Here is a 22,469-nt window from a genome sequence, read left to right as displayed (position 1 = left end):
GTTATTGCGGTTTCGCACAGAAAGTTGTACGGGAGTGCGGATGGCCTCGTGCATTTTGCACAATCCCTAATTGCGCGTACGCGTGATGGACGCTCTCGCGTCCCTCCCCTATACGCTCACCCACGCGTCCGCGTGTGTGACGCGTTCGCGCCGTTAGCGCCGTGCACCTTGCACGCAGCGCGTCGCCTAATCAGTTTTCTTTTCTTCTCTTTTCAAATCCTATTTCTTTCTTCTATTCGTCCCTCTTCTCTTCTTCATTCTTCTTCTACCTTTTGCACTTTTCTCCCCTCCCTTCTCACCCCTATTCTCTTTCACTTTCTTCTACTTAATTTATTTTCATACTTTCATTCATCTTTTAATTACTGCATTTAATTATTTTTTCTTAATTTTCTTTTTAGTATAATTATTTAGGATCTCTTCCTCTTTCTTCTTCATGAATTTTTATGTTGGTGTTGGAACTTTATTTAGGTTTGCCACTATTACTTGTGGATTATTATGGAGTTGTTTGACAGTTCATATTAATTATTTTCGGAATGCTTGCATATTCCAATTTCATTCGCCCCCTATCATATTAAACATGCATACTACGTGTTTGTGAAAAGCCCGTATGGCATTGTGAATTCTTAATTATTCTATCCTTCTACTCTAATGCCTATTTTTCACCAAACCCTTCCAATATTTTATTAATTAAATATAATTGTCAATACAAATATTATTGTTAGTTTCTTACGACTGATAATACATTTTGGCTTTTAATGCTTGATCTATGCTACTCATGCCTTTGCTCACATGCCAATAAACATCTTGCATTTAATTGCCTCAATTTATCATGCTATATTTCCATTGATGTCCTAATTTCATGGAGTCGCGACCATGTGTTAACGACATTCTTCTTTACTTTGGCATGATTATCACTCGTACTGCCCTCTCCCTTGCTCTATCCCTTTGACTTCATGTCCCTTTCTCTTCTCCCTTTTCAGGATGTCCACCAGGAAGGATAAAGAGAAAGACTCTACAACGAGCACCAGCTGAGGAACCACAACCCCCGCCCACCTGCACATCTTTGCATGCACCGAGGACGGTGCAATCTCTAAGTGTGGGGAGGTCGATACCGATCTCCATGGGTTAGTACCTTCCTGTCTCAACACCAATGTTTAAATTAGTTGTTGCATTTGCATGTTTGTTTGATTTTGTGCATATTTTACCACTTGGTTGAAGTAATATTTTCTTTTTCAAGAAAACTTTCTATAGCATTTCACTAATTTGAATTAAACTTTTCGAAAAACTTGTTTGAAGAAATATTACATTGAAACATGATTTAGAGCTTGAACACACAAAACCAGTGAGATTTTGAGCCTATTTGATTGGTTGTATTTTATCAACCAATATATTTTATTTCTGTGTGTTTTTTCTCTCTAAAATTGTGATCTTTGTCTTGCTTGATTCTATATTTCCATTGTTTAATGTATGCATACACTTATATGATTGAGGCCTTGTTTCATTGAGCTTACATACCCATATTGCCTTAACCCTTCATTACCCCTTGCAAACCAATTTGAGCCTATTTTGCCCCTTTTATTCTTTACTTTAGCACATCATTAACTCTAAGTGGAAAAAAATAATGTCCTGAATTTGAATCCTTGGTTAGCTTAGACTAAGTGAGAGTGCTTATGATTTAAGTGTGGGAAAAGTGGGTTTGGAAATGTTTGGTTTGAGAATTGAGTATGTTAGACTTTCTGTGAAAATGTGAAAAATGTTGAGAACATGTTTATGTATTCAATACCTTAATATATGCATTGAGAAAAACAAAAGAAAAGAAAAATAAAAAGAAAAATAAAAATAAAAAAAGGAGAGAAAAAGAAAAGAAAAAGAGCAAAAAAATAAAAAGGGGACAAAATGCCCCAAAGTGAATGGTGAAATCAATGCATATGAGTTGTACTCAAATTTAGGATGCATGAATATGTGGTAAACATAGTTAATGGGCAGTTAGATCTTGTATTGTGATTATATGGATTGTCTTAAGTTAGGTGGGAAAAGTTTATGTTAATTAAGGATTCAGATTTTAGTCCACTTGGCCAAATACAATCCTACCTTGACCTTAACCCCATTACAACCCTTAAAAGACCTCTTGATTTGTGTATTTGTGCATTAAAATTTTGTTGATTGGTAGAAGAAGAGAAAGCCTTAAAAAGCAAGGTTAGTAGAGAATTGAGAGAATCGAACCTTAAACACCTGAGCGATTAGAGTGCATACACTTATAGTAAGGGTTCGATGCTCGATTCCTTGTTCCCTGCCATCATGAGCTATTCTCTTCTTGCAAGTTATTTGTACTTTATCTTGTGATTTGAATTAGTAAAATCCAGTTCATATTTGTTCTTGAAAGATTTATCTACTTTTTTCACCAAGTAGGTAGAATCATTTTAGCATGTAGTTGCATTCACATTCATAAGTTGCATTACATGAGTCATGCTTTTTCCTACTCATTTATTTTATCTCCTTAAGCTAAGCATGAGGACATGCTAATGTTTAAGTGTGGGGAGGTTGATAAACCATTATTTTATGATTCATATTGTGTTTAATTGAGTGGTTTTTATCAAGTCTTTACCCACTTATTCATATGATTAGCATGTATTTACAATTCCTTCCCAAATTGCTCTATGATTGAAAACTTACTTCCTAAAGATCTTTTAATTGTATATTTTCTCCTTTATACCATTCGAAGCCGTGATATGTGTGTTAAGTATTTCAGGCTTCATAGGGCAAGAATGGCTTAGAGAATGGAGAGGAAGCTTGCAAAAAGGGAAGGAGCACAAGAAATAAATGAGACAACCAGCGGACAGTGACGCGCACGCATGGTTGACGCGTGCACGCGATTTGGACAAAATCACAGCAACGCGTACGCGTACGCGTGGATTGGAGTTCGCCCAAATGATGCGAGCGCGTGCCTGACGCGCACGCGTGGAGGGAAAAATCGTCAAACGATGCGTACGCGTGACTGACGCGTACGCATGACTGACGCGTACGCATGACATGCGCGATCTGCAGAAAATTCAGGAAACGTTGGAGATGATTTTGGCCCACGTTTTGACCTAGATTTTGGCCCTGAAACACAGATTAAAGTCAGGGAACATGCAGAGACTCAACATATCAGATCATACACACAATTTTAGGTTTAGATGTAGTTTTTAGAGAGAGAGGCTCTCTCCTCTCTCTTAGGATTTAGGATTAGGATTCCTCTTAAAGGATTTAGGATTTCTTCTTCTCACTTTCCAGGTTCAATGTTCCTTTACTTTAATTTCTCTTCTACTTTTATTTATTCTATTATTTTAGTTTGTTAATATTGGTTTATGAACTCCATGTTAGGATTTGAATTTTGTATTTAATATAATTTGAGGTATTTCAGATTTATGATTGCTTTCTTTTATTTATATAAATAATTTAGATTTTTTCCCTTTTGGCTTTGGTTGATTAATTGGTAACTCTTGAGTTGTCAAACTCATCGTGATTGATAATTGATATCTTTGCTGATTGATTTAGATTCCTATAACTCTAGTCTTTCCTCAGAAGTTGACTAGGACTTTAGGTGTTAAATTTATTTGTCCACTTGACTTACCTTCATAGTTAGAGGTTGACTTAGTGGGAGCAAAAATATAATTATCATCACCATTGATAAGGATAACTAGGATAGGACTTCCAGCTTTCATACCTTGCCAAGAGTTTTATTAGTTATTAATTTATTAATTCCCGCATTTTATTTCTCTGGTTCAAACCTTTTTAAAACCCAAAAATACTATTTTCCATAATCAATAATAATTCACACTTCCCTGCAATTCCTTGAGAAGACGACCCGAGGTTTGAATACTTCAGTTTATAAAATTTATTGGGTTTGTTACCTGTGACAACCAAATGTTTGTACAAAAGGATTTTCTGTTGGTTTAGAAGCTCTACTTACAACACGATCATATTTGTGAATTTCTTTACCATCAATTAATCCGTTCGTCAGTAACCCTTCAGCCATTTGTACCAGGGGTTTTGTGCTTGGTGATGTGAACGGTGTTTCGACCTCCTTACCCGTAATTTTGGTCAGTTGGTAGACTGTTAAGAACTGATAAATCATTGGGTTTTCCTCAATCTGAAAATCATAATCTAATTACCAAACAAGCATGTAGCGAGAAATAGAACAGCATGACATTCATACTCAGAAAACATTATCAATGATACTATTAAAGCCGCCAAACTAGGTAGGTAAAATCGGAAAGATTCCAATAAAAACTTACCAAAGTGAGAACAAGAAAAAGTGTGATTCTTGCAAAATTAAAGTGCTTTTTAACCGATAACTCAACTTATTCTTCCCTGGCCAAAGCAAGGAGCGTATAAAAAGTAACTCAGCCAAATACATTGCATAAACATCATGTTATCAACTGAACCCTTAGTCAACAAGTATAAAAAGTTCCAACCACCACTAAGCAAATTAAGAATACAATCAGTAAAATGTGTGCAACTAAATGTGCTCAAGTGTTCAATAAACTCACAATCTAAAACAAATAACAATCAGTATGGTGTTCTTAATTAAATCAAGTGCAACCATCAATAGTAACAACTTTTTTGATACGTTCTAATACATTCAAATTCTAACCATGGAGTTCTTAATTATGAACAACCAACTAACTCAGCAAGATTCATAGCATGAACATCTAGTTATAAGTAAAACCATTAACATCAACTAACCATATTAATCAACAAACCTTTGGTAGCAGGTATGGCTGGTCGTGTGTGTCGTAGCAGCAAGGAGGGAAACCTATTCAGCGGTCACGGCTTCGACAAACTGGGAGGCTAGGGTGGCGGATGCAGGACACGGACCTCAAGATGGGTGTCGGTGCGCGAGAGAGTGGCGACCCAGGCAGCATCGACGCGCGATTGGAATGATGAAGAAGGCGTCCTGCGGATGACACAAGAGACCCGCAACTTGAAGCAGGCACCGTCTGAGCTGTTGGTTGCCGGTGACAGGGACAGACGCACGCTAGAGGGGGTGCACTGCGGTCGCCGGTGTTGGATGGTCAGGTGTGTCTCCGACGCTGCTAAGGTAGGATGGTTAGTGAAGAATTTGGAGCGCGGGGTGGGGGGGTTCCGGCTAAAGAAGAAGAAAGATTTGGGTGAAATGTGTTTGCAATTAGGGTTTGGATGGTTGTTTTGATAAAGTAACTGAATGGGGATTTTTGGAATTAGGGTAATTTGTGGGGTGGTTTTCATTTTTTATCCTTATTGGGCTAAATAACTAGCCCATTGTACACATTGTCAAGATTCTTCATTGTCTCCTTAGGGGAGTTGTTAGCATATTTAGGTTATGAATCTTAATGTGCAAGCCACTTGTGCCAATACAAAATGAAATAAACGAATACTTTAACATTGGAGAAAACAGTTGGCTCGATGAAGAAGCCTTTTGAGCCCAATCGCTGACCCTCACATTCAAGGGTAGCATTGCTTTCAATTCCAGATCTTATGTACCTAATCACTTTCTCAAATTATTATGTGACAATCTGAGATTTGAATTTCTCTCGGTTAATTGCATGCATCAAAGTCAGTGACGTTAAGATTTTTGCTAGTAAAGAATTTATAAAAATATTCGCGTTGTAGATATAGCTTTTAAACTAACAGAAATCCCTTCATACAAAAGTTTTGGTTGTCACAAGTAACAAACCCCTTTTAAAATTGATAACCGAGTATTTAAACATCGGGTCATCTTCTCAAGGAATTACAGGGAGGTATGTTCTTATTATTGGTTATGCAAAAGTATGTTTGGGGTTTTGGATTAAGGTAAAAGGTATGTTAAATGACACTTAAAATAAAATAATAACAACTGTAAAATAAACTCTTGGTAAGGTATGAGAACTGGAAGTCCTATCCTAGTTATCCTTATCAATTGTGATGAGAATTGGATTTTTCTCCCACTTTGTTAACCTCTAACTATGAAGGTAAGTCAAGTGAATGAATTAATTCGAATCCTCAAGTCCCAGTCTTTCCTTGGTTATAGTTTCCACCTTGATTGTACCCTTGATTGGGGTGGTCATGAAAGTTGTGAGTGGCTGCTACAGTGTTGTCTTCTGGTTGGAGCTGCGGACACTCATCGATATAGTGACTGTAATCTGCACAGATTCCGCACACTCTTTGTGGAACTAACTGTTGGCTGTGCTGTGGTGGAGAAGGCTGAACTTGCTGAAGTTGTTGTTGATTCAGTTGCATCTGCTTCAGCAAGTTAGTCAATTCACATAGACTCTGGGCTATAGCAGTAGTCTCTGTATTAGTGGATACCTCCGCAACAGCTCTTGACCGACTTTGTCTCTGCCTATGATTTCTAGTAGAGTCAGCTAAATCTCTGATCAATTGCCATGCTTCGTCCGTAGTCTTGTACTTTTTCATAGAACCATTGCAAGCACCTTCCAGTGTGGTCCTATCTTGAGATCTCAAACCCTGTGTAAAGTAACCGAGCAAAACTATCTTGTCAATCATATGATGGGGACATGCATCTCGAAGTATATTGAAGCATTCCAAGTATTCATAGAAGGTCTCAGATTCATCCTGAACGATCATAGACATGTCCTTCCTCAGCTTATCGGCAACTTCAGCTGGAAAGAATTTATCTAGAAATTCTCTCCTAATTGTATCCCAGTTGGAAACAGTTTCTCTGGGTTGAGTGTAGTACCACTCTCTTGCCTTTCCCTCCAGAGAAAACGGAAAGGCTTTCAATAAAATAGAGATTTCATCAGTGCCATCGCGCTTAACAGTAGAACAAGCGGTCTGCAAATCCCTAAGATGCTTGATAGGCTCTTGAGCAGGTAAGCCATGAAATTTGGGCATCAAGTTGGGTAGCGAAGACTTTATTTCAAAATCTACAGCTACTGCCTGGTGGTGTATCTGGAATGGTTGGAGCGTAAAATCTGGGTCTCTTTCCTCCTGGATAGTGACTCTTCTGGGTGCTGCCATGTCACCTGCACGTAAATGAACTGGATCAGTAGGAAGGGGGTTTGTTTCTTCCTTAGATGACGGTTCAGGTTCGTCCTCAAAGAGGAGTCGCCTACGCCTAGCTCGCCTTATATGTGAAAGCGTTCTTTCAATTTCAGGGCCAAATGCTGGCAAGCTTGGATCAGGGAGCGAACGCGTCATTTAACGAAAGAAACGTACAGTTCATAGTGATAGAATGAAAAGAAAAAATTGCATTAAAAATAAATACCAATCAATAAATCAACACACTGTTGTAACTCCCCGGCAACGGCGCCATTTTGACGTTAGGATTTTTGCTAGTAAAGAATTTATAAAAATATTCGCGTTGTAGATATAGCTTCTAAACTAACAGAAATCCCTTCGTACAAAAGTTTTGGTTGTCACAAGTAACAAACCCCTTTAAAATTGATAACCGAGTATTTCAACCTCGGGTCGTCTTCTCAAGGAATTGCAGGGAGGTATGCTTTTATTACTGGTTATGAGTTTGTAAATTGGGGTTTTGGAGTTTGGGCAATGGGCACAAGCATATTTAAATGACAAGTAAAATAAATTAACAATAATAAAATCTCTTGGCAAGGTATAAGAACTGGAAGTCCTATCCTAGTTATCCTTATCAATTGTGATGAGAATTGGATTTTTCTCCCACTTTGTTAACCTCTAACTATGAAGTAAGTTAAGTGGATGAATTAATTTTGATTCCTCAGGTCCTAGTCTTTCCTTGGAAAAAGTTAGAGTTATTGGAACTTGAATTAATGAAATGAAGAAATCTAATTTTCAATCAACAATGAGTTTGATAACTCTAGAGTCACCAATTAATCAACCAAAGCCAAAAGGGAAAATATCTAAATTAAAAAAAAAAAGCATTCATAAATAAAACAATCATAAACTGAAATATCTCAAATAACATTAATTAAGAAAATCAATCTAACATGGAACATTGAAAATAAATAAATACAAAGAGCATTGAACCTGGGATTGAGAGTCACTCCTAAAACTAAGAAAAGTCCTAAATCCTAATTTCTAAAAACTCTACCTAAATCCTAAGAGAGAGGAGAGAACCTCTCTCTCTAAAAACTACATCTAAAACATGAAAAGTGAATTATGAGAGCATGATCATAATGGATGCATTCCCCCACTTTTTAGCCTCTAATCTATGTTTTTCGGGCCGAAAACTGGGTCAGAAACAGCCCAGAAGTCACTTCCAGCGCTTTCTGGTCCGTACAGGTTGCGGGCAAGTGACGCGGAGGCGTCGCCCACGCGGTCGCGCGGATTAAAGTTCGCAGCTGCGACGCGTCCACGTGGATCACGCGTTCACGTCACCTAGCGTCAGGTAAACTATGGCATATTATATATCAAATCGAAGCCCCGGACGTTAGCTTTTCAATGCAACTGGAACCGTATCGTTTGGACCTCTATAGCTAAAGTTATAGCCGTTTGAGTGCGAAGAGGTCAGGCTGGACAGCTTAACAACTTCTTCAACTTCTTGTATTCCTTCCACTTTTGCATGCTTCCTTTCCATCCTCCAAGCCATTCCTGCCCTATAATATCTGAAAACAATTAACACACATATCAAGGCATCTAATGGTAATAAGAGAGGATTAATAATGAGCAATTATAAGATCAAAGAAGCATGTTTTCAATCATAGCACAAAATCAGGAAGGAAAATGTAAAACATGCGAATTGTATGAATAAGTGAGTAAAGAGTTGATAAAAACCACTCAATTGAGCATAAGATAAACTATAAAATAGTGGTTTATCAGTCAGCTATTCTAAAAACCGAGGAGTGAATGGATTAGAATAGAGAGCATGCAGCACCTGAGGGCTTTGATCAACACCCTTCTTGAATGGATCACCAACAATGTGTCTCAAAGCACGTTTCTTTGACTTCTCTAAGAACTCATCATAGATAGACTCATGTACAAAGGTTCGAGACCCAACACAACAACATTGTCCCTACAAATCAAGATTATATTACATAGACACCATAAGCATAGACATATTAGAATTCACCTATATATTTATACGTACCTGATTAAAGAAGAGAGCAAAGTGTGCTTGTTCAATAGCATGGTCAACATCAGCATCATGACACACAATGAAAGGTGATTTTCCTCCCAACTCCAATGTCACCAGCTTCAGATTGCTTCTTGCAGCCAATTTAAGCACAATTTTTCATTGTCTGTTGATCCAGTAAATGCTAGCTGCAACAAGTAATAAATGCGTGCTTTCACATTATTGTCTATGATTTATGGCTGGCTTATTAGGAATGTTAAAACAAACAAATCTTCAACATTGTTAACTCAATAGCTTAACAAATTAACGTGTGAGAAAATGAAGCATGCTAGTACCTTGTCAACGTCCATTTGACTTGCAAGAGCTGCACCAACAATTGGGCCAAATCCAGAAACTATATTCAGAACACCTGGTGGAAGACCAGCCTGCCAAAAGAAGGAAAATTCAAGATAAACCATGAACTCTCTTTTTTTAAAATATATATACATCTTTTTTTTTTCACCAAAGATAGAGAGACTCGAATTCGCAACCTGTTAGATGAGTATGAAGAGACTATGCAATTTGAGTTATAACTCATTGGCATATATACATATTTTGTTTTGATGATTATAAATATATCTTTTATTGTTTAGGTTTATTAAAAAATTTATTAGCACTACCCCTAATACCATCATTGCACGCAATAAGGAATCCACCAATTAATTAAGAAATAAGAATTTTGATTCAGTGGTAAGGAGAAAAAGAATACCACTTCCTCTTAAACATCAATACTTTCTTTAAAAGTCTGATTTCTTTCAATAAATGATACTCACCTCTTCAGGGAACAAATTTGGGTGTTTGGAAAATATTCTAAGCCTCAAATCATTATATCTGGAAGTAATGGGAACTACACAAATTAAAAGAGAAAAAGGATTATAATCAATAAAGCACAATAGATTGAAGCTATATACTAAGAGAAATGATCTAACAATAAAACCCTGAAGAAATATAAGGTACAAACAATTGATTCATACGTTCAAATAACATTATTAATCCTGTCAACTGCTCTCTCCCTAATTTGTGAAGCTTTCAAATAGCGATCTAGTTCTGCTAGTGGCCTGAAATGACACCAATCAACTACAATGAAATCAATTAGAGAGCATAGTAGACCCCTTTATTATTTGGGGTAATAAGATGAAAAGTTCATTTAATCTATCCTTTGCTTGACGCCAAAATTACGATAGTAAAAACATGGAACAATATAAGAACAACAACTAATTAGAAAATTAGAAAACCTAAAATTAGAACCCAAAACTCCCAAAAATTCACAGAACCAATTAAAAATTAATATATACCTTCTCTATCTCAATTAGCCATTGCAATTCATCATCACTATCAAAACCATACGCACCTTCGAACTGAAAAGTGGGAGCGAGTTGGAGAATGAGCAAGAAAGAGAGGATACAGCACAGAGAATAGTTACCTGGAGACAGAAAGTACTCCTTTCGAGCTCCTTGGCGGCAGCATAGCAGCCCAACGGTGGCAAAACAACAATGGCAACAACCCCTAGCAGTGGCAGTGGAGCTTCAGCAGCGACGGAGTACCCCTTCTTCTCTCTTCCATCGCGTTTTCTCTCTTCCTCGAGCTCTCTGTCACTGGCGCTCGACGACAACAGCGTTGGCAGCAGAGTCCTAGCCGGCGTCGTCCTTTCTTTCTTTCCTTCCCCTTTCCTCTCGTCTTCTTCCCGTGCTCCCCCTTTCTGATTTATTGTCTTATTTGGTGTTTTTATATTAGGCAACACTTTTAAAAGCGCACCAAAACATAATAAACAGATTATTCTTTAAAATGTACTCTTTGGTAAGAAAAGTGCAACTTTAGATATTAAGAATTTAAAATATGACTACATTTTATAAGTGATATTTACAATATCTAAGGAGACATTTTTTAAATGATGCTACAACTATATTTTTTACCTGCTTAAAAAATAATAATACAAAAAAATGTGAATAGACTACACTTTTTAAATATAGCTTAAAAAAGTGTAGTTAAATGAATATTTTTGTTGTAGTATCATGCCAAGAAAAATTAAAATTCAATTTGGATTAGATTTTATGTATTCAGATTATTGATTACTTGCCATCATGATAAAAATTAGTTTAAATATTAGAATCAAAATTCTATCATCTAGTTGATTTATATAGATTGTTATAAGGTAAAATAGTTTACAATAGATTTTGGCAGGACATAGAAAAAATATGGTCCAATTTATATTGAAGATAAAGCTTTTAAGGTGATTCAATCGCCACTTCTCTCACCCTTATCGGCGACACAGATACACATATTAGAGACTATTGGAATAAAGCAAAGGCCGTTGATATTTGATAAGCACAACAATAACCCTCAAGTTAGTAAATAAAACCATTTTCATTCATTTTATTTTTCTAACTCTTGTTTTCTCTATTTTATTGTATAAGTTAATTATAACATCTTTACTTATGTTAAGATTAATGCACTATCTAACTAACCTTGTTATTGCAGTTTCTGAAGATAATGATAATTTATGGTGCAGTTTGCTTTACATTTAGTAGCAGGCTTGATTTAAGACACTGAAACTTTTGTTACAATTGTTTGAATAAGATATGCTAATTAGTTTGCACTAGTCACATATCCAATTAAGATGCTCTTTTAATTAGTTAGTGCGTAACACTGCATTAATGAATTAATCATCATTAAATTTATGTCATTAGTAGGTATTTTGAACTTTTTTTATTTTGTCCATTTTACGTTATCTTTTTAACAAGTAAATAAGTTTAATTGACTGAGTTGTAACATGTTCAACCCTATGAATATGTTTAGTCTAATCCTAAGACACTAATTTGTTAGTTCATTATTTTTTTTATCTTTTTATTAATATTTTATTTCTACAACATCTATTTAATTTAAAATTTTCATACCAAAAATAATTAATTTTTTATTCTTATGATAAGTTACACGTATATTTAAATACTAATGGAGATTGATTATAATATAATCTAAAATAAATATATGCTATAAATAAATTATGTTTAAAAGAAAAAAATATCTTTAAAATGATTAAAATTTCAAAATTCTTAATAAATTTAGATTAAATTAAAAATTAAAAACTGCTAATAAATTTTACTCAAATGGTTATAATTATAACACAATACTAATATAAAATCTATAGTCAAAATTATAATTTAACATGCTCATTAATACAACAAGAATATAACTTGATTATTTGTATTCTTTTGTGTTTATTTATTATTTTATAATAAAATAGCTTTTTTTATTGAATTTCGATTAAATTGGTTGAAGCAATAAACCAGTAAATTAGTAATTAAAATAGTTCAATAATCGATTTGATTTTTAGAATTTTTATAAAATATGAAATTTTTCATGTTCATGTGTTTCTTGATGAAATTGTTAGTTAAAAAATAATAAATAATTTAAAATATTTACCCATTTTAGAATTTCGAATCAGACATTTTAGTCCTCAACTAAAATTAATTACTCGATTAGTTCCTAACAATTAATTCCGTTAGTCACTTAGGTCCTTGGCTCCATCAACTCTAACGGAAGTGACAACTCTAACAGGGGACAAAATGATCATTGACAACTCTAACATGGGACAAAATTATCCCTGACCCCTTTGTCCGAAAATGATATTGTTCTTTTCCAATTTCCATCATATCTCGTATAACCCTAACATTCATACTTTTCTTCTTCACCTTCACAGTCTTCTTTTCCATCTTTTCCTTCCTCCTCTTCAGCTTCAAGATCAAGCCATTGTATAACTGCCACGCGTATCGCACCTACCTCAACATGTCATGGACCACATACTTCCTAAATTTTTGTGATTGGTACACCCACCTCCTTTGTACTTCACCCACCAGAAGCATCCACTTCCACGTCCTCGATAATAGCATCACCTCCAACCCTGACAATGTCCACCATATCCTCAAGACCAAGTTCCATAACTACCCCAAGGGCACGTCTTTCTCCACTATCCGACAAGTAATATAGATTGTTGTACATTAGGACATCATGAGAAGATATTCTTCTTCGATATCATATGCAAATTCTCATTTGAAATGGACTTCGAGTACTTCATTCTTTCTTTTCTGGAGTCCAAGTTGACAAACTGCTTCGACCTCGTATCCAAACTATCAGTACAACGAGCAATGTCGCCGTTGCCGCTCATATGAAAACTGAAGCGATTACTGAACATTGGTTCGGAGAAGAAGCTGAAGAAAGCAATCGGAGTAGTAGACAATGTGGTCATGGAGATGATAGAGCAGAGGAGGAAGGAGATGGCGACGACGACTGGTCTTAACAAATCAAACTTCCTGTCTAAATTCATGGGATCTATCGAAGACGACAAGTACTTGAGAGACATAGTCATTAGTTTTCTGAGTATGAATTGGTTGAGAACAAGTTGAGAATTTTTCTTCTTGTGAATATTGAAGTTGTAGAGTGTGCATTGTGTAGCTTGAAGTTACAGTGTTAGATTGTAAGTGTTATGTGAAATATGATGGAATTAGGAGAGAACATTGTTGTTTCCGAATAGAGGAGGTCAGGGACTATTTTGTCTCCTGTTAGAATTCTCATAGACTATTTTCTCCTCTGTTAAAGTTGACGGAGCAAAGGACCTAAATGATTGACGGAGTTAATTGTTAGGAACCAATCGAATAATTAATTTTATTTAGAAACTAAAGTATTTGATCTAAAATTCTTTAAGAACCAAAATGAATAAATACTCAATAATTTAACATGTTTAACTAAATTATTAACATAACGACTTTTAACTTTTACCTTCATATGAAGACTATTGGATAAAAAGTACATGATATAAAAAACATCGCACTAAACTCAACATCCGACCTTAGCTCAGTTGGTAGAGCGGAGGACTGTAGTTGGTGTAGCAATCCTTAGGTCGCTGGTTCGAATCCGGCAGGTCGGAATTTATTTCTTTTTTGTTCTACATTCTCTAACCACTAATAATCAATAATTATTCTGTTATGTCATGATCACCCAGCCACCCACAGTTTAGAAAAGTTATTCCTCCAATTTGAACTGTTTTGAAGTCAATTTTCATCTCTCTACATAATCATGTTTAGCCATTTATGTGTTGCTTAGAGTTAGAGGACCAATGCATGCAGACGTGTCTAACATACAGGAAACAAGATTACATACTCTCTTTTGATTTTGCCACGGACAATCAAGGAGGCTTTCATATGATGAATCATTAAACATTAATGGGGTGATGATACAATTTGAATACTTTATTAGTGGTACATGTATACAAATATATACTCTATGTATGACCCTTTAGTCAGCTTTGAAGGCTGTCATGATATTCTTTTGGTTATTATTAGCTGTTGCTGTTTGTTATCCTAAGAAATGATATAAAGGGACCAAAATATTGATACATGCTTTTTTCATTTATTTCTTTTTTCATACTACTCTATTAATTAAGGTTTAGATACTTTGATCTAATATACTAATTGTTTTATATACGTCACAATAGAAAGCGTATCATTGCAACACTTCTTACTGAGCTGTTGGTTTTACCATGCAAAGTCCTCGTATCGCCATCGAGCCTCTTTTTAGAAGATCATTTTCTTTTTTTCTTTCACTTCTCATTCTTCTTCTCTTCCTCCTCTTTATTATTATTATTCTTCTTTTTAGCTTTGAATTTCTTTTTATTAATTTTGGTTGTTTCTTTTTTCTAAATTTCGGATGTTTCTCTTTCTTATGTTTTGAATGTTTTTTCTTTTATGGAATTTGGATAATTTTTTAATAGTTTTAGATTTTTTCTTAATTTTCGGATATTCTTTTTTCAATATTTTTTTAAATGTCTCTTTGTTATGTTTTGAAATAAAAAAAAGTTGGATATCTTATTTTTATTAGCTGTTTTATGTTTCTTTTTGTGAAATTTTGTATGTTTTTTTATTAAAATTTTTTTAAATGAAATGATTTTAGAATTTTTTAAAATGATATTTGGAATTTTTAAAATGATTTTACAATTATTTTGAATGTTTGTTATTTTTAGATGTTTTTTTTTACTACAAAAAACGCTAAATGCCATCAGATTTAACGTCAGATGCTAGCGGCGAATTTGGCAATTAATTCATCGGATAAAAAGGTTGGCGTCATATTTAATTTTCTATAGTAAATTCGCTGGTAATAATTGGAAGAAAAATTGGTACTGAAATTACCGTTTCTCTGATTAGTGCAACGCTGTATTTTAGTTACTTTCAAAGCGTTACTGTCATATTTTTTCACATGTAAATCTGACAATAATCTTGCTTTAAATTTGAAGCCGAACCCTTTTCTCCTTTATTTTCGAACTACTCTCTCTCTCTCTCTCTCTCTCTCTCTTCCCAAACCACCTCCGACAGCCCCTTCGCCAATTTCGGCCACCACCAACTGAGTCCAAAGACTGCGTGAACTCAGTTAGATGTTCTTTGCGACACGTTGGTTGCTCTGTCACTGTCATTTTCTTTCCCTCGCCACTACTGCCACCGTCGTTGCTCCCTTAATCTCCAACCTATCTCTCTCCTGCCTCCTCTAGGTAGGTTGTCATTATCCCTCTTCTTATTTCTTCCTCATTTTTACTTCATTTTAAATAAAAAACCCCTAACTCCCCTTTTTGAACCCTAACTCTAAACCTTAATTTATAGTGTATGCCTATGTTCTTGTTTTATTTTGATTTTGTGATTTATGAATTCATTTTTTTATTTTTGTTTTGATTTATTCTTAATTTTTTCTGTTTTTTATTTTAGTAGTTTTTCTTGCTTTAATTTTTCCGGCGAGAATGAAGTTGATGGCGCCGCTTTTAGCAGTGGCTACCATTACAATTTCACCTCTCCCCTTATTTTTTTCGTTAATTTAGGATTAGTCTTATGTTAATTTCTAGGGATATGAATTGTTTAGGATAATTTGCTGCTGTTAGTTGAATTTAGAGTCAAAGTAGAATTTTTTTTATTAGAAATAGTGTTAGTTCATATACAATTAAGTATGTTATTGTGATTCTTGTGTTTGAAATATCAATTGTTTGGATTGGTTTGATTCATGTTTGATGCATTCGCATCTTTAGTAGTTTTTCTTGCTTTAATTTCTTGTGTTTGAAATTAGATTTCTGCTTTCGAGAAATTGTTCTATCTTTTCTGTATTTGAAATTTTATTATAAATTCCATTATTACACTCTAATTATTGTTATCTGTTAGTGTCTGTACTTTTCTGCGCATATGGGAATAACTAGGAATCTAGGATTAATGTTATTTATCTTGTTATCGTCTTATGTTTCACTAGAAGCTATGCTCTTAGTTGATGAGCATATTTTAATACATTAGGATTAACAAATTTTTTAAAAATTTAAAAATTTAAGTTTACCATCAGATTTGTTGTTGAATAAATCTGTCGATAATTATTAATTTGATTATTAATTAATAATATATTACCGTCGAATTTGTTGGGAGAAAAATCCGAAGGTAAAAATTATCAACAGAAACTTTTCGACGGTAATTAGCCGCGGACAAAAAAATTGTCAGTAAATAATTACCGGTGAGATTTATACCATCAGATTTATTCTGACGGTAAACATATTACCGGTGAATTTTTGATAAATCCGTCGATAAATCCGCGATATTCAATATTTTTCTTGTAGTGTTCTAAGTTTTGGATTTTTTTTCTTATGTTTTGGATGTTTCTTTTTTTGGATTTTGGATTATTTTTTAATAATTTTAGATGTTTTTTTTCTTAATTTTTGAATGTTCTTTTTTAATATTTTATTGGATGTTTTGTTTTATTAGGTTTTAGAATTTGAAAAAAAATTTAAATATTTTATTTTTGTTAGGTCTTTAACAGTTTTTTTTTACGTTTTAGATTCTTTTTATTAAAAATTTTTAAAATAAATTCTTAAAACGATTTTGGATGTTTGTTATTATTTGAGTTTAGATGATTTTTTTAAGATTTTGAATTTTTTCATTAAGTTTTAGATGCATTTCTCATAATAATTTAAGTTTACGTTTCCTCTAAAGAAAAATTTTTTTAATTGGCTGCACTGTGTTAATTATTTGGCGGGATTGTTTAAACAAATCGAATGACTACTATTTTTACTAACTTTGTTAGTTCTTGATTTGAATTTTTAATGTTGGAGATTATTCTATAAATGTTAATAAAAAGAGTTAATCGCTTAGAAAATAGTAAGATAGCTAGTAATTAAGATGGAAAAAGTAGAATTACTAAAAGCATGGGAGTTAATGCACGAATACCTATGCGTATGGTGCATGATGGATATGATGATGATATTGAAAGAGAGGAGAAGGGACAAAGAAAAAGAAAGAAATGAAGGGAAAGAGAACAGTGGAGGATGTCGTGTTTTTTTTTAAACAGAAAAAAGAAAGCACATTGATAGATATGATGGCTGAAAAAGCAAAAGAGTGAAGGAAAGAATTCTATGTACTGTGTCTGTAGAGACCCCTCGTCCCTCGTGCACTCCAACTAACTAACTTTCATGCACGAGTGCTCACTTCCTTTCAATTGTCTTTTCCTATATTCCTTCAATGTTTCACATTTTTCAAATTCTTATTGTGTCCTGCCCTTCATTAATTTAACTTGGATTTGGACTCCCAAAAACTCTTCATAAACAGATTAGGACATTATCATTTATGGAGTTTTTTTTTTAAGTTAGGAGTGAGATTTGAATATGTAATCTCTAAATAATTATAAAAAAATTATATCATTTGAGTTATAGTTAGTTCGCTATAAAATTAATCAATATAATTAATAATTAATCAGTCATCATATTAATTAAGTTTAAGATAAAAATTGATTATAAATAAATTAAATCAGTTAAAACTGAAAAATCATTCAAAAACCATAAAATAAATTGAATCAATATATTTTTTTTGTAGTTAATCAGTTTAACATAATAAAATAAAATAAATTATATTTTAAAAGATATATTTTATATATAAATATATTTTTTTATTATATCTGATTCAATTTCAAATAAATTTCTATTGAATCTTTAAAATTTTATGCTTCTAATTCTCCTTTTCGATTTTTCATAACCTTTTTTTCCATTTATGTAACTTGAATTGAAAATCTCTAATTAAATATCTAAAATATTTTGTAACTTTATTACTTTTTGTAATCTAGGCTTTATTAAAATTTAAAATAGATATGTCTTTGTTAACAAAATGTTGTTTTTCTCAATTATATATACACTTTCAAGAATCAAATTCCTACGTTAGATGATTATATATAATATTCAATTCAATTATGTACCAACTGGATCGAATTTTATTAATTTGTTATTATCAATATCCAAACTTTATTCTAAGTATGTGTCTCAAGTTGAATCTGAATGATGAAATTATTAATTATCTGCCAGTGGAGAAATAAAAAATAACAGAAAATAGAAGAGAGGAAAGGGGAGAAAGACAGAAAGAAAGTAGTGAGAGAGGGAGGGAAAGAATAATTGCATGGGCCATGGATGAAAATTCTTCTGCTTCTAATGCAACAAAATGTATCCGTAGGGTGTCATGCATGTCTAAAGTGATAAAAACCCATTGATTGCATTTTGTGTTTAAAGTAACTACCATGCCCCTTCTGTCCCATCTTCAATTCCTTCTCATTAATCCTTTTTTTTTTTATTATTATTCTTTTTATATCTTACCCACTTGCTTCTTCATACTCATTCTCTACAAATACACAAATATTCTAGGACAACTTGTTAATATACCTTGGCCTCTCTAAATTATTTGTTGATACGCTAATTATTACTGTTTCAGTAGTGGAATTTTCTTTATATATATATATATAACCTTGTAGTACAACAATGATTCAACTAAAGGAATTATGTAATATTTTTCACATAATATGTTTGAAATATTATTTACTATTATTATTTGACAAAAATGGTTTGAATAACTTTGTCTGCACCTTAGGAAAGAATAGTATCCTTTGACCACAATAAATAAATAAGGCCGCTTATACCATCGTTATAATAAACCTAGTATTTATTACTTGGAAATTAAAACAACATTTTCTTTTTTGTTTTAGTGAAAAACTATAGATAATCACTACTGCAAATATCATATCATACACCAACAAAATCAAATATAATTAGTTGTTGGTAGCGTAAAATGATTATGATGTGATATACAAATGCCATAATTTGTGCTTTAATTTTTAATGTCTCAGGTTTTTAGTTTTTTAATATATATTTAACGGATCGTAGATCTGAAAAAACACAACCAAATGATTTGCATTTGAAAATTGATCTTACATTCTGTTCTATTCTGCTATGCAACTTGTTGTCTTCTTGAAATAAATAACTAAGACCCACCTCACACAGTTCTTGAGAAAACCACCATTTCTTGTTCCGGTTTTTAAGGCCTATATAATATTTTTCTTAAAAAGCTGCAAATATCTTTAGTATACATGATTAAAAGTCTCTTGTGTCACAGTGTTCTCATAAATATACAATTTTCAGTTTGATCAATTCATGACCATACATATACTTTCGATATCTTTGGTAAATTATATCTCTGATGATGTCAATGCTTTAATAATTGTGAGCCATAAAAAGAAAAAATGTGACATCAGAATAATAAATTAAAGGGTGAATTAATGGTGATGAAGCCTGAATTCACCAAAGATTAATATATATATCTGAATACACTAATTGATGTTCCATATGTCAACCTTTACTATACACAATTATTATCATCATTATTATTAATATTAATATTATTGTGCATGAACCAAGAGCAAGAGAATTTCGCATTATCTCTGAGTTGATTCTTGGACCCTCCTCTCCCTGAATGTACTATATATTTAAATTATGAACAGATCTAAGCAATCATGGAGGTACTAAACAAGATTTGTCTCTTTGGTTGGTTTGAGTCCTGAAATTGCTCCTCTGTCTGTCCCTCACTGCATGTGAGCAAGATTCAAAGAACAGATAGATCAGGTTGTTGCCTCAGAGATGCTTTGTAAAGAGGGTTGCCATGTTCTTGATGACTTAGCTGTTGTTGTGCCACTACCACCATTACTACTTGATGTTGTTGTCCTTGACCCATGTCTTTCACCTTTATTACTTTCCTGAAAATATTATATAAATATATTAAAAAATCAGAATTAAATGGTTATTTCAAAATCACATATTACAGATAACAATAACTAATTTTGTAAAGAAATTAAATCCTAATCCAGGATCCTATATATAGTTCCTTTAGTTTATATTAGATTGAAAAACCTAAAAAAGTATTTAGTATTTTAGTTCATGTGAGGTTTTCTGATGCATGTTTCTGGAGGGCGATTGGGTCAAGAAAAGGAAAATTTATGAAGGCAGCGAGTTCTCAAACAAAGCATGCTAATTATTAATTAGTACTACTAGTAGTACAACTAAATCTAAATCAATATGCAGAATCAATAATCTTATATATATATAATAGTTCAATAATTAAATTTCCTGTTCATACATATATATAATAAGTAGATAGAATCAATCAAGCTACTCTTGTAGTAAGATTAAGATTTAATCCTGTGGCCGAAAACAAAACTTATAGGAACAAAAGTAAAATAAATAAAATTTTAAGTGAGATTTATTTACTTGTTTGTCCTCCTGCTCAACAAGGCTCCTTGCTGCCTTGTTCATGTCAAACCCAGGTTTCAACTTCACCACTTGATCTGATTCTGATAGTAAGTTTTTCTTCATCTTTGCCTGTTTCTTTGCCCACAGACCCTTCATAACCTCTGAAGAGAAAAACCCAAGAAGGACATAAATAAAAAGGCTTAAATTTTGGAACAAATTAAAGCATAAAACCTTATATCACCAACATAAGAAAAGAAAAAGAAAAGGGTCAAGGTGAAACCTTGAGCTGAGATGAGTCTATAAACTTGTCCAAGAACAAGGGTATCTGTTGGCTTGAGAAGCTTGATCCGTGTTAACCTAACAGGGTGGTTGTTGTTGTTATTGTTGTTTGGGGCATTTTGGTTATTGTTATTGTTGTCTTTGGAAGTGCACAATGTCGTGGAAGAGATGAGAAGAGCAACATAGTGACCAGGGTTACCCTTCATCACTTCACTAGCACTCACAGGCCAATATAACCTTTCTACTTTCCCATTTGGTTGCTGTATCACTAGTGTTGCTGTATCAATGGCTTGGCAATTCCCCATGATCTTGATCTCTCTCTCACACACAGCAAGAACAGGGTAAGAGGATAATAACGAGGAAGAAGCTGAGAAGGGAATGTTGAAGACCTTACTACAATATATATAGCATAATAGCCACTGAATACAACCACTAGTTGTTTGTTTTTCAAAGGGGCAAAAACACAAACAGGTGATGTGCGCACACTTACATGTAAAAATATATAATCCTATACGGAATGGACTATGTGGACAAATGGAAGGGAAGGGGCATATTATATATATATAAGTAGATAGGCAGTGGTTTATTATTATTATTTGTTAACGTAAAAATAACTTTATGGTACCAAAGTAAATAATTTTGTGGAATTGAAAAAGGGAGGAGTATAGAAAGGAACATTTTTGTGTGCAAAAAGATATGGTAATGGTAAATGGAACCCAACATGGGGTGCGCCAGTTTAGACCAAGACAGGTAAAGATGAAAGACAAGGGTGACTAGTAGGGTAATGGGCGAGTGTTATCCAACATGGGGACACGTGGAAGCTACGGATTGGAGGGTTGAGGAAACATGACCAAAATAAAGGGGGGACCTTACCAAGAAAATTGTTCTTCAAGGAAAAATAAAGGGGATTGGCAATTCACTAAATTTTAGATCATATACTAAATCAATCAAAATAAATGGTAAAAATATGAAGTGACACATCCTTATAACAAAATATATACAACCAGAGAACATATGGAGCTTATCCCCTCAAAAAAGTACGTATTTATTCAATTTTACTTTTCTTTTTCAAAGTTTAGGTGAAGAGTTGTTGTTAATAAGTTATTATTATATGGATACATCTGAAATCTCTAAATATGTTGAGGTTTTTCTATTTAATTTTTTGTTATTGTTGAATATCTCATTCATATTCGTCTTTTTGTTTCTTGAGTCTGAGAAAAAATTACGGGCTTCGAAAAAGTCAAATTTTTAATAATTTCATCCTACATAATTGAGTTATAAAAATTTTTGAATATGCATCCTACATTTGAAGTGAATTTTTTTTAGTTAAAGAATATTTTTTTTTAGTTGTTCTGTAATAATTAAAAATTTTTTAAAAAAAATACGGGATTTTACTTCTAGCAGCAACATGTTAGGATATGTTGGTCCTATCACAAAAAATTCTGGATGTGAAAATACAAAGACAAAGACAAAAGAATTATCTTTCAATAAAAAGAGAATGAATTTGCTGGATCGTTTAAGGTAGCAACTACCCTCTCTCACTCATTTTTTAACTACTCATTTCTTTTT

General features: G+C 33.3%; 1 protein-coding gene, 1 non-coding gene and 1 pseudogene across 2 annotated transcripts; 1 reads left to right on the top strand and 2 right to left on the bottom strand.

Moving 5' to 3' along the window:
* The window catches only part of LOC112744386 (aldehyde dehydrogenase family 2 member B4, mitochondrial-like), a 60,593-nt pseudogene extending 47,545 nt beyond the window's left edge, over positions 1–13,048 (bottom strand).
* Positions 13,049–13,889: 841 nt separating this feature from the next.
* On the top strand, positions 13,890–13,973 carry TRNAY-GUA (transfer RNA tyrosine (anticodon GUA)). The gene is given in 2 exon segments: positions 13,890–13,926; positions 13,938–13,973. It is a non-coding gene; the product is annotated as a tRNA-Tyr (tRNA).
* Positions 13,974–19,635: 5,662 nt separating this feature from the next.
* On the bottom strand, positions 19,636–21,652 carry LOC112695748 (uncharacterized). Its single transcript, XM_025748213.3, has 3 exons — positions 20,902–21,652; positions 20,640–20,782; positions 19,636–20,128 (listed from the first exon to the last, which is right to left on the bottom strand). The coding sequence occupies exons 1-3, from the start codon at positions 21,203–21,205 to the stop codon at positions 19,994–19,996; spliced, it is 582 nt and encodes a 193-aa protein (XP_025603998.1). The 5' UTR covers positions 21,206–21,652; the 3' UTR covers positions 19,636–19,993.
* Positions 21,653–22,469: the final 817 nt, after the last annotated feature.

This window comes from Arachis hypogaea, chromosome 1, assembly GCF_003086295.3.
Source record: "Arachis hypogaea cultivar Tifrunner chromosome 1, arahy.Tifrunner.gnm2.J5K5, whole genome shotgun sequence".
Classification (NCBI taxonomy): Eukaryota; Viridiplantae; Streptophyta; class Magnoliopsida; order Fabales; family Fabaceae; genus Arachis; species Arachis hypogaea.
The sequence above is the reverse complement of the archived record's forward strand: the minus strand, read 5'-3'. Positions and strand labels throughout refer to the sequence as shown.